Source organism: Theropithecus gelada, chromosome 4 (genome assembly GCF_003255815.1).
Source record: "Theropithecus gelada isolate Dixy chromosome 4, Tgel_1.0, whole genome shotgun sequence".
NCBI lineage: Eukaryota > Metazoa > Chordata > Mammalia > Primates > Cercopithecidae > Theropithecus > Theropithecus gelada.
The window spans coordinates 111,896,320-111,909,813 of record NC_037671.1 but is presented as its reverse complement, the minus strand read 5'-3'; the positions used below and the strand labels follow the sequence as shown (position 1 = coordinate 111,909,813).

The 13,494-nt window shown below is 39.7% G+C and overlaps 1 protein-coding gene across 2 annotated transcripts in view; it reads right to left on the bottom strand.

Moving 5' to 3' along the window:
* IPCEF1 (interaction protein for cytohesin exchange factors 1) overlaps positions 1–13,494 on the bottom strand; it is a 202,401-nt gene that overhangs the window by 38,254 nt on the left and 150,653 nt on the right. For both annotated transcript variants that reach the window (XM_025383396.1, XM_025383395.1), the window contains exon 10: positions 1,189–1,561. In XM_025383396.1, the coding sequence (XP_025239181.1) occupies positions 1,189–1,561 (373 nt within the window). The remainder of the gene's footprint in view (positions 1–1,188; positions 1,562–13,494) is intronic.

Sequence of the window (13,494 nt, the reverse complement as noted above, 5' to 3'; positions counted from 1 at the left end):
TTGGCCTAAGAGGGGAGGGGTATAAGAAAAATAGGCCAGGCAGGTCTGTGTAAAGCATCCTTAGGTAAGGCCTCACAGAGTGGTGACAACTGTTGTAACCTAGAGAATTAGTTACCAGGCTGAGTATTCAAATTTACATACTTTTAAAATACTATACACACACACACACACACACACACACAACTTGGTCTGCAGTTGTGATCCTTGGCCAAATTACTCTGGTACCAAAAATTAAATTAGCAGGGTACCCATCTGAAATTTGAGAACTTAAAGAAAGATTCCCTGACTAGACTAGAGGAGAGGACAGAACAGTCATCTGCGTCATTAGACACTCTGGCAAGTGATTATGGGAATTTAGCAAGTCAACTTTCTCTCGATGGCACACCAAAAATATACAAACCAAACTCATCGTTCTTTAACTGCTCAGTATCTTCCATCAGGTAACCGTGTTTTACAGCAGAATGAATAGAGCACAATCAGAAAAGACGCGTCATGATTGAACAGTAATAAAAACAAGCTAGTCCTGAATAAACGATAAGGACCAGTTATCAGAGTATTTTTTAAACCTCATATTATCAACTTCATCATACAATTAATTATTTCCTTTGTTAAGATGTAAAATGTTTTTTGAACGCGTAAGATGTGCTCTCCTTTATATATAAAGGTTCTAACGATGCACAAAGTGCGTGTAAATTGTCTGTCTTCCCATTAACCACACAGGAACATTCAGAAGACGATGGGCTAAGAATTAGATGCTGTCTGGGGCACAGCCCAGGGAAAGTGGCTGCTCTAAGCTCATTTTGAACTATTAAGGTGATGTTATGAATACAAGACTACAAAATCCTAACTCAACCACCACAAGCTCCAGTGCATGGGACATGGGACCAAAAACAAAGAGGCAAGTTTTTTCTCCAATTGGTGGAAAAGTATCATTATTTTATGATCACATGTCTTAGAGTTCTGAAGCAGTTGGTTAGTGACACTTATAGCAAGTAATTAGTGACCTAGTAGCTGGAGTTGTCCACATGCAAACTCCTCTACAAAGCAATCTCTGGGCATAGCCCCACTTGACTAATTATTGAATCATCTTGCATGAGTTTAACCATTGTTGTTATAAATTAATATCAGAGTTCCATACACACACAAATACTCACTCTCTAACGAAGAAAAAAGAATTTCTTGGTTTACCTTTGTCCATGATCTTTGATCCAGCAGGCTTATCCGGGACAGTAAGATGGTCATGATTGCTACTTAATGAAGAAGTATCATCACTAGATAAAGAGTTCAAAAATCCACTTTCTGATGTGACAAAGCTGTTTTCCGGGGCCTTGTGGCTGCCTGCCTCTGAGGGTGCAGGTGAATGAACTTGTACAGCAAACGTTATTGGTTGTCCCTCATCTTCAGCAGCAGACGAACTGTTAACTGTGTCGGGCAAGGATTGTCTCTCTTTAGATAAGGAGGAAGGAAAACTGCTGGGTGTCTTCATTGTATTTTCCAGGGAAGAGAAAGAACACGATGTTCCACTCAGGCTGGGTGAGGATGAAGATGCCTGCTGTGCAGCCTATTTTTTTTCACAAATAAAACCAAAAAAAAAAAAAGAATAAAAGACATCATGATTAAACCATCATTCTCTACCTTTCATTTTCAATCATGGTGTCCCCGTGTTATTTCAAAAAGTGACCAATAATAAAACAGTCAAAAGTAAAGGCATGATATTTATTTCTGTTTGACACACACTAGGATTTCATTCTCCAAAACTGATTTATATAACTTTACATTCACTGTTCTAGGATCTGAAAAAAATCTCCTTATCATGATTTGTCCTATTCTTCAACACTCCCCAGAAAATTAAAAGGCCTCTTTTGGGAATCCTTCAGAATACTGCATTACACTTTGAGCAAAATATAATTTGCATCTATCACTTAATTCACACTGATGGAACAAAAAAAGGTAATTATGAAAAAGGAGAGGCTGGGTGCGACGGCTCATGCCTGCAATCCCAGCACTTTAGAAGGCTGAGAGGGGCGGATCACCTGAGGCTGGGAGTTCGAGATCAGCCCGGCCAACACGTTGAAACCCCATCTCTACTAAAAACTTAGCCTGGCGTGGTGGCACATGCCTGTAGTCCCAGCTATTCAGGCGACTGAGGCAAGAGAATCACTTGAACCTGGGAGGCAGAGATTGCAGCAAGCTAAGATCATGCCACTGCACTCCAGTCTGGGCGACAGAGCGAGACGCTGCCTCCAAAAAAGAAAAAGAGAACAAAAGCTGGAGCCATTCCAGAAACAAAATACGAACTTAAACCCTTGAACATCGCTCACGTATTCCTTAGTGCATTAAAAGCCTTGGCGACATTTTCATCAGTACAGAGAGAAAACATCAAAGCAACATCACCAATGATATGGTTGGCTCTGTGTCCCTACACAAATCTCACCTCAAATTGTAATCCCCACATGTTGAGGGAGGGACCTGATGGGAGGTGACTGGATCATGGGGGTGGTTTCCCCCATGCTGTTCTCATGATAGTGAGTGAGTTCTCATGAGATCTGATGGTTTAAGAGTATTTGGTAGTTCCCACCTCACTCACTCTTTCTCCTGCCACCATGTAAGATGTGCCTTGTTTCCCCTTTGCCTTCCTCCAGGATTGTAAGTTTCCTGAGGCCTCCTCAGCCATGTGGAACTGTGAGTCAATTAAAATCTCTTTTCTTTATAAATTACCTAGTCTCGGGTAGTTCTTTATAGCAGTGTGAAAATTGGCTAATATAACCAACAAGGATACTCTTGGAAAGAACTTGATTTCTTCTGAGATTTTTGTCTTTACTACATTTTGATGCTGAAATACATGCCTTCTTTTAAAAAAAATGGTGACAGTACATATAAGCCTTTGTCTCTTTGGAGTTTTCTTTTTTTAATGTCCTATGTGGCAAAATAAAGATTCAGCAACTCTATCTTGTTTCTCCATTTTTAATTTTATTGACCAATAAAATCCAAAAATCTAGATTCCAGTGCTCTGTGGATCACCCTGTATCTCCAACAGCAGATAAGACAGAGAAGGCATTTTATGGTTCAGTTGCATTACATCATCCTATGGGACATGCCTGTCAACGTCAAGCATTCAGAACTCCAAGGAAGGCCAGGCACAGTGGCTCATGCCTGTAATCCCAGCACTTTGGGAGGCCGAGACGGGCAGATCTCTTGAGGCCAGGAGTTCAAGACCAGCCTGGCCAACATGGTGAAACCCCGCCTCTACTAAAATTACAATAATTAGCCAGGCGTGGTGGCTCATGCCTGTAATCTCAGCTACTTGGGAGGCTGAGGCAGGAGAATCACTTGAACTCAGGAAGCGGAAGTTGCAGTAAGCCAAGATCATGTGATTGTACTCCAGCCTGGGCAACAGAGTGAGACTCCATCTCAAAAAAAACAAAAACAAACAAACTCTAAGGAAGTGTCAGGAAGGTTGATAGAGAGAGGAAGCCAAAGAGCAAAGTAGGATCCTCCTCAAAAACCTCAGAATCATTGCAACTAATTCAGAAGAGTTGACTTTCTTCCAAATCAATATGGCCCCCAGGAAATTTGTAGATTCTGAGCTCTGAGTTTTGATGGGGGAAGCCAATATTTACCCAATGTGTGCCCAATTAGCTCCATGCTAGACATGGATTGTCAGATAATCAAGAAATACACTTTTAAGTAGCATGACATCAAAATCTCTAGTTAAGATACTAACTAATCACACATATCTTCTCAATAATCATATAGTGGCACAGACATAAAAAAAAATCCATTCAGGAATATGTCAAGTATCTTGTAAACTGGTTACCTTACATCCCTTAGATCTTTAATAACCAAGAGATCAAAGATCTGTAATTTCAATAAAACCCTAGTTATCTAGAAGAGGAAATGCACTACCCCCAAATTGTCTAAATAAATGACAAGAACAGTTTACTTATTAGCAGGATCTACAAAATAAATATTAACAAAAATATCCATTCTGGCCCAGTCCTGACACGTTCCCCTATTGTGAGCTATTTTAGTAAAACTCAACTTCTATGTGATCAACTTCCTTTTTTGAAACAACACCAAACATGAGCTTTTCCTGTTACTCCTGCTGACTCTACTTTAAATTAGATTATAGCAAACCAGGCTATTTGAACAGCAGACCATGTACACAGGTGCTACAGCATTGTCTGTAAGGTTTTTTGAACCTCAAAACTCTGCAAAGTGTCAAGACCTGTTAAATGAGCATCAGAAAGATCTGTGAAGTGTCATCCTGTTTGTGGTGCGACTCAAACACAGTGCACTGTGCACTGCTCTCTCAATCCATTTTCTCTAGGCACCAGGCACCACTTATAAATTTCACTTTTAAATGGAGAAAAGATGAATGAGGGGAAAAAAAAGAAAGAGACAGAAAGAAGAAATAAGAAGACTTGGAGAAGAGGAAAAGGCAAATGAGAAAGCGACTATATGTCCAGGTCGGGGGAGTTTTCATTGGAAAAGAGATTGACAAAATACAAATCAAAGTGAACCTGGAGTTTCATTTCCAAGGATTCAGTATGAAAACACACTTTAAAGACCATGTAGTGCTAAGGCATGGCTCATTATTTCTAACATTATGGAGAAACCAATAGCCAACATCAAGCATAGAACTCTTAGCTCAGTGCCTTCTGTGAACCATCTGCACAATATACTCATAAAGCTCCCCAATGAAGATCACATGAAAGAAGGCAGTGCTAGTCTCTCCTCTCCGCCCCACCTCTATTGGTAAATATGAGCCCATCCTTCGTGTGTCTGTTCAAACACCAATTCCTCCAGGAAGCCTTCTCTGATAGTCTCAGAGCCAGGTAGGTGCTTTGCCTGCTGCTTCTGGGCTTATTTCTATCATAATAGGTGGAATGTCATTTTGTGTATCAACTGACACAGTTGTCCCTTGAACAGTAGGGATTCAAACTGCACAGGTTCACTTAAGCACAGACATTTTTCCAATAAATACAGTCGGCCCTCTGTGTCCATGGATTCCAAATCCACAACCAAATGGGGATGAAGACAGCATTTGCGGGATGCGGGATGAGCAACTCGAGGATACAGAGAGTCGACTTTTCGTTTAGGTGGGTTCTGCAGGATCCACTGTGGGACTTGAGTATGCACAGACTTTGGTCTCCATGGGGTTCCTGAAACTAAACCCCCACAGATACCAAGGGACGACTGGATTGCAACTACTGATTGACTGTTCATCTTTTTGATGAGCTACCTGAGAACAGGCCGGTTTTAATCATTTTTGCACCTCCATTTTTTGCCTCTTGTTTGACACATAATTGGTAACAAATTAATGACAAAGAATTGGCCAGAACTAGCTTTGTGAAGAAAAGCACCCCAGAGTTATTCAGCCTCTGGGGAGGAGCTCCCTGAAATCCTCCATAAAGTTGCTGAGTGATTTATCCAAATCCCAAGATCAAGGGGTTATCGGTGCCAATTACAATGCAAATAGCCTGACAAAATATTCTCATAAGCTCAAATGAAAGTATTATTGTATTTAGTTAATGATTAATAATTGTATGTGGTTTCATCTCTTTCAGAACACTTAGGTATTAAGTATTTTACATTTAAATGAGGAAATTAAAGACATTTCAAAAATCTTAGTTCTTAAGAGACTATGATATGATTACATTAAAAATTAATATTGATTTTCCCTATTTTCTGTATAGGATAGTTTTAATTCTTGAAGAAGCTTCATTCAAATGTTAGCCCTAAAATCTTTTTCTTGGAATTGTTTTTCAAACAGAAGTTCGACATGGTAAAAAAAATAGTTTAAAATGGCCACCCAAAGCCTGTAATTAGGCAGAAGTGAGTAAGCATAGAAATCTTAAGGAGTCAAAGTACATGGAAACAAAAAAGTCCGAACAAAACAAAACAAAACCAAAATGAGAAGAAAGGAAGAAAAGTACACAGCTCCCCTTTCCTTATATTGGCCATATTAGCAAAAACAAAAAATAAACCAGTCAATTGTTGTCAAGCCCCAGAAGTATCATGTTTGTATTTCTCCCATATGCCAGGAGAAGCATTACCCTAAATACCAAAAGACCTTGTAATAGTATACTCCTTCTCTGCCGCTGACCTTCTGCATGACCTTGGGCAATGTGCTGACCGAAGATCTACTCATCACTGTGATCCTTAGTATGCAAGTGACCTTGAAGAAGTCATTTTACCTCCAAGTACCATTCTACCGGCTTCCTGCCTTATCACTACTCCTCACCCCACCCCAGTCCATCCTCCAAACCACAGATAGAGTATTGCTAACACATACAAAAAGTTCACAATATTCCTCTGCAGAAAACCCTCTCGTAACTGCCCATCTTAAGTAGAATAATATCCACAGTCTTCATTAGAGCTTAGAAGGTCCACAAGAACCCCTAAGGACTCCTCCCCCTGCATCTCCTCCCTCCTTCTCCACACCTTCCTAGCCACACTGGCCTTCTTTCTGAGCCATCAGCACATCTCTGGTCCCTTTTGCCAGAAAGGCTTCCCTGTGGATGTTGGGTGGTCTGCCTCCTTCCCATTGCTTGGACCTCCACTGAAATATCACTTCTTCAGCAGGCTCTTCTGTGACAGAGCAGACAGAGGAGTATCCTCTCCACCCTCAACCCCTGGCCACTCTCCAGCCCACTGCCCTACTTCATCTTCTTCGTAGCATTTGTCAGTCCTTGAAGTAATTTGTTTGAATTATTACTGCATTGTCCCTCTTCCTCAACACAGAACTCAAGATGCTCAAGGGAGAAGACACCATCTAGTTTAATTCAGCGTCCCTGTATTTTTTTTTTTTAAATAAAAACAGCTTTACTAAAACACTGGCTAAGTGTGGTGGCTCATGCCTGTAATCCCAGCACTTCGGGAGGCCGAAGCGGGTGGATCACCTGAGGTCAGGAGTTCAAGACCAGCCTGGCCAACATGGTGAAACCCCGTTTCTACTAAAAACACAAAAATTAGCCGGGCATGGTGGTCCATGCCTGTAATCCCTACTTGGGAGGCTACTTGGGAGGCTGAGGCGGAAGAATCACTTGAACCTAGGAGGCGGAGGTTGCAGTGAGCCGAGATCACACCACTGTACTCTAGCCTGGGCAACAAGAGCAATAAAACATACATACACAAACACATTAATTTATTAGGTATTATTATTTAATTAGTTAGCTAACTAGTTAGTGTATATGCTGCTGAATATGAGTGGCTGTGTGTTGCAGAAATATTTTAGAGGAAAATGAATAAACTGCAATTAGGACAAGGTGCACATTTTCCATTTTTGTTTACCCCAGGCTGCCACTTAAAATCAAATGCTATCACATTTGATGATTCCTTCCTTTCTAACACATCATAAAGTTTTGTATCTCTATGCCTTTTCTTGTGTTCCTCCAACTAGGATTACAATAGCAGACACTTTACGAACTTACCCAGATCCCCTTTACCTGGCTATGCTGCAGCCATCCCCAGCTGCTGCTAGGCCTGAAACTAATGGTTTACATCTGAGGCTTTCACCAGAGGATTACTTTGGCTATTAAGAGATGCCAGGAGACTTTATTCTCAAAAGCTCTTCATGGCACCCCCATATTGGTAACAGTCCCTGAAACATGGTAAATACACAAAAATATTTATCAGCTGCCTAACTCAAATGTATCAAGAGGGGCAAATGATATCCCATAAAGAATATTCTTCATGAAACATAAGCAGCTTGCAAATGCTACCTATGATAGCTATGTTTATTTCTCTGGAACCTGACTTCCTCATTTGTGAAACTCATACAAGATTTCTGTGAGAGTCAAATGAAATCATTCTTCTGAAAGCCATGCAAAAGCACCAGACAAGTGGAAAATAGTGTATTTCTCATTCACATGGGAAAATATTTATGGAGCAAGAAATTTGTGGGGGTTGTGGATGAGGTCTCAGTAATGACTCGCTCACCCATCCGTCTATTAAATGTTTATTTAGTTTCAAATGTGTGCTAGGCACAGTCATAAATGATGTGGGTAAATGAGAAGATATCGGGCACTGGCTCTGACTTTAAGAATGTAATAATTAGAGAAATAAACCAGATATACAAAATCTGTAATCAAAAGCAGATTATGATAACAACATGAAAAAACTGTCAAAAAAAAAAAAAAAAGAAAGAAAGAAACACTACAGGAATACAGAGAGTTCAGAAGAGGGAAGAATCACTCTGACCTAGAGGACTAGAGATGCTCTCATGAAGGAAGCTACATCCGAAGCTACCATTTTGAAAGACATTTAGAAGGTGGGATTGGGGTGGGAGTCGGGGGCAAGTGGTCCTGCAAGTGGAGAAACTTTATACCTACAGGTGCAATGGCAGGAAAGTCTGGAACGCTTTTGGGAAACAGCAGGCCGTTTGTTGGGCTGATGACAAAGGCAAAATCAGCAGCAAGACCGTAAAGGCAGTCTGAAGACAGCCCAAGGGCCTTGAATACCAAGCCAAAGACTCGGGAGGTAATTTAAGAAGCAATGAGAATTCACTGGAAGTTTTTGTGCAGGTGAATCAATGTGATCAGAACTGCATCTTAGGAAGACTAATTGGGAGGTGGTTTTTAGGAGGAGAGAGAGAGAGAGGGACTAGAGACAGGGAAAGAAAAATAGCCTGTTATTTCAATAACTCAGGCCAGGGCTGATGAGGGCCTCAACTAGGCAGTGGGAGCAGAAGGCAGGAGAGAGGCTGGGGGACAGCCACCAGGCTGTGTGACTGACTGCCAGGAGAGCAGGCCGTGAAGATGAGCTGTTAAAGTCAGAGGCAAAAATATAAAGACAAATTTTAGCCAAGTCTTAAAATCAGTTAGATATTCAACCATATGGCTTACAATCATTTCTTGAATCTTGAGGAGACAGGGTGAATTTTTCTCTCTACCTTTTTCACCCAACTACCCACTTGCATTTCTGTTCTTTCATTTAGTACAGATATTGAAGAATCAAATGACTTTGGCAGACAACTGTTCAAGATGTCTTGTTAAGATTAAATGTGAATTTCCAAAATTAATTTCACCTCTGTGTTTAAACTTTTGTTTTGTTTTGTTTTGTTTCTGTAAAGATGGGGTTTCACCATGTTGCCCAGGTTGGTCTTGAACTCTGGGGCTCAAGCCATACACCACCTCGGGCTGGTGAAAACTTTGACTTCCTCCTCTGTCGCTGCCCAAGGATCCCAGTTTGCAAGATTTATTTTTCCTTATTGCTTCTTTTGTTTATTTTAACTGATTTTTCCCCTCATTTCAGTATTTAAAAAACTACTTCTGAAAAACATCAAAATGTGAGGATTGTTATGTTGAAATAATCTGCATAAGCTGCTAGAAGCTGGGATTATAAATATTTATCTCCTCTGTTTGTCTCATATTTGATCTGCCTATTTGAAGATCTACCTTCCAAATGGATTCAAAATCTAACTATTCCATTTCTCTGCCACCCCACTGCTATCCTCTGATGGAATCGCCACCATCTTTCGCAATACCTTACTGTATACTCTCTCTTAGTTTTCTGATTCTATGCCAACCTCCCAGAGTCTTTTGCACAGAGCAGATTGAGGGCTGCATTTGAAATGGAAGTTGATTGCACCCTCCTCTGCTCAAACCTTTCAAAGTCTGCCTAAACAACTCAGGTGTCAAAAGTCCTTAACTGGTCCATAGGCCCTCCACGACATGGCCACCACTATGCTTTGGCTTCATTTCCTACTACCCTCATCTTGGTTCACCCCGCTTCAGCCACAGAGGGCTCCCTGCAGTACTACACATCAAGGAGACCTTGACTCTCACTGTTCCCTTTGCTTGGAAAACTTTTCCCCCAAATATCCACTTGGCTGACTCTCACACCACCTTTCAAGGTTTTGCTCAGATCTTAGCTCTCAGTAAGGCCTGTCCTGGCTCCTCTATTCTTTGCCACAACCCAGTATCTACCCCAGCACATCCTGGCTCATTGAAGTCCACCTTCTCACGTAGCATATATTTTCCTTATTACGTGGATTGTTTATTAACAGTCTCCCTCAACTAGAAGTTTGGCTCCATGATGAACATGAATCACAGTCCACTTTATTCACTGATGTGTCCCAAGTATTTAGAACTCTGCCTCTCAATAAATACTTGCTGAATGAATGAATATGCCCAGAAGCATAGACCAGGTTACCTCATGATGCTTTTTTAAAATTAAACTTGAAGGAAAAAAGTGACTTTTATAGCTCTTAACTCACTTTGTAGCTTATAAAATTATCAGATTTGAAATGGAAAGCTGGTTCCTTTTTTGCTCTTTTGTGAAACTAAAGGAATCACAGATAATGATTTCTACAGATTGTCTTTCAGAGTGAAAGTAAAGGTTTCGCATCTACTTGGAGCCCTTTCAGTAAGCCCATTAAAAGCTGCCCACTTGCAACTTCTTTGAGAATAAATGGATGTTCTTTCCACTATCACCCCTCTGAAGCCTTCAGAAGAAGAAGGAACATAACATAAAAGCCTCTTCTTCACTCAGGGAAGATTTCCTGATATGTTATTATCTTGTGAAATGTCGTTCAGCCCATTAGAAGCAGAAATCCAAACTGGTTTCATTGTTTATCTTGACTCTATAGCAATTAGAATGACTGGACCCTGAATTAAATATTTTCAAGATTTTTAATTTTTTTGAGATAATTTTCCAAAATAGTATTATTTTATACTGTTGAGTTCATTATCACGAAATGAAAGTTCATCACCCAAAATAATTTTTTAACCAAAAACTTGGGAAAAAAATATTTTTGCCCCTAGGCTTGTATACCTGAGTCATCGCTAGCCTATACTGTATTGGGCCAAACACTAGCTCAATTCACTTTCTGGATAAGAGTTATGACTGAGTGCAGTGTCTCACATTTGTAATCCCAGCACTTTGGGAGGCCAAGGTGAGTGGATCGCTTGAGTTCAGGAGCCACAGACCAACCTAGGGAACATGGCAAAACCCCATCTCCACAAAAATTTAACCAGGTATGGTGGTGCACACCTGTAGTCCCAGCTACTCGGGAGGCCAAGGTGGGAGGATGACCTGAGCCAGGGGTGAGGCTGCAGTGAGTTGCGATCATGCCACTGCACTCCAGCCTGTGTGACAGACTGAGACTGTGTCTCAAAAAAAAAAGTTACTATATATATTTTTTAAATTTCATCTGCTTAAATAAAAAGCCTAAATGTTAGTTTAACCAAGTGCCTTGCATGTCTGTTTTTCAGAAACAAGAGAAAACAAAAACAAAATCTGCCTGGGAAATATGTGAGCAGGAGGAACACATTCTGTTGCTAAGGGGAAAAAAAAAAATCTAACTGTTCAACATTTATCTGACTATTTCCAATATATTTCTTTAGAAAATGTTAGCATTAATGGCCTGCCAAAAAATGCTCAACTTAGAACTTCTAAAAAATAACACTTGATTGATGATTGAGAAAATTGAAAGATCCTTCTGAGTTCAGTGACCTAACTTACTGGCCTCATGAGTATCCCTTCATTTATTTGTTTTAAATCAATTATTCCCTGAACTTCTATTGTGCATCAGGTTAGACTGTCATTATATAATGCAATTGAGCCATGATCCATCATCTAAGAAGGCAATTTGGTTGCCTGTATTTCACCAGGGAGACTTCTAGAAGGCCCTCCATGATATGGCTACTCGGTTGCTTTTATTTCACCAGGGTGGGTTCTAGATGCCTGACAATTCTCGTAGCAAAGTAACCTGGGATACTAGTTTGCCATTATAAAACTGAAAGTGTCAGTATTTTACAACTAAATAATCATAAAAGAGGTATATTGGTGGGCACAGTGTGAGGGAGAATGAACTTGAGGGAGAACAACTAAACATTTGCATGTCACAGGTTAAAATAGGAGAGTGACACAGAAGCAGACATAGAGACAAAGACAGAGACAGAGAGAAACTTAGCAAAAAGACATAATCCTCTCTTAAATCAACAACAAGGAACATTTTTTGAAGACCTATTCAACACAAAGTCGATAATGTCTTTAGAAGCATTAAAGGGTAATCTAACCAGAAAGTTGTCAAAAGCTGGGAAACATTGTAAGGTCTGACAATATCATTAAGTTTGAATGATATAAAGAAAATAAAAGCCTTTTCTAAAATCCAAAATTGATTTTTAAAAAGAAGAAGGATTACACTAGGGAGAAGCTGTGAATATATTGAGAAAGAATAATATTATAAATGTAGTTCAAAAATTGTTCTAAATTTTACCATATTCAAAGTTTAATTGTATTTGTATCTTGCTTAATTTTGGCTAATCATATTTAACAGATATTTTAATAAACATTTATTCAACAAATATTTATGTCTTTTCTTGGCTGCTAGCCAAATAAATTAGAAAACTGACCACAATTCTCCACTGACAGTGTGAGAAAAACAGTAGAGGTCATTATTTAAACAATCAAAATAATACCTTAAATCCAGGAACTTGCAAAACACAATAAAGATAAAAACTATCACACTGAACAGAAATTCTGGCAGAAAAGGTCTGGTAAGTGAATCAGCTACTGTAAACTGTCAGAACCTGTCATCATTTGGGTCTATGATGGACAGATGTCATGGTTCAGTAGAAAGAGCAGGTCCTATAAAGCTAAACAGACTGGGATTCTCATCTCAGGCACTCACTGGACATCTGAACATGTCATTCAACATCTCTGAACCTCAGTCTGAACCTCAGTTTCCTTAACCGTGAAATGAAGACAGGAATATCTACTTTCTCATGACCTAGGATAGGAAACAATTTTTGAAACCAGGGGGAAAAAAAGGCATTCACCGCAATGAAAGTGATGGATAAATCTGACATGTTAAAATCAAGAACATGTGTTTACAAAGAGAAATTGTGGAACAGTTTTAAAAAGATTAAAAGTGAGATTTGCTCACTTTTAATAAGTTGGTGCAAAATTAATTGTGTGCTTTGCATTATTTTTCGTGGCAAAAACCAGAATTACTTTTGCACCAACCTATAGCTGACAAAGGACTAATATATAGAATAATAAATTAAGAAATCCTATCATTCATAAAGAAAAAGGAGGAGGAGGAAGCAGCTAATGTAGGAAAGACTTAGACACTTCACAAAAGAGAAAGTTCTCATGGCTAACAAACATGAGAAGGTGCTTGGCCTCATTAAATGCAATGCATTAAATAAAATGCAAATTAAATCAGGGTTGCTTGGGGAATTAAGTTTATACATTGAAAGCACCTACATACGTCCTAGTACATGGTAGGTGTAAAAACCATAAACCAACTTCCCCAATGATCATTGTATGACCCTTTCTCGGGGCCATTACCGTAATGCTAAGAGCACCCAAATAGGAAGCAACTCTCCATAGACTTCGCGTTAATTAATAATGTGAACTTATTTTTGGTGCTTCCAAAGCTTAGAATCAAATTTGAATTCCTCTCTAGCAAATACACAAATCACTCCATGTGCACTTTTAATGCACTAACCCCACTCCCAACTTCCTGCTCTCTTTCTGGCT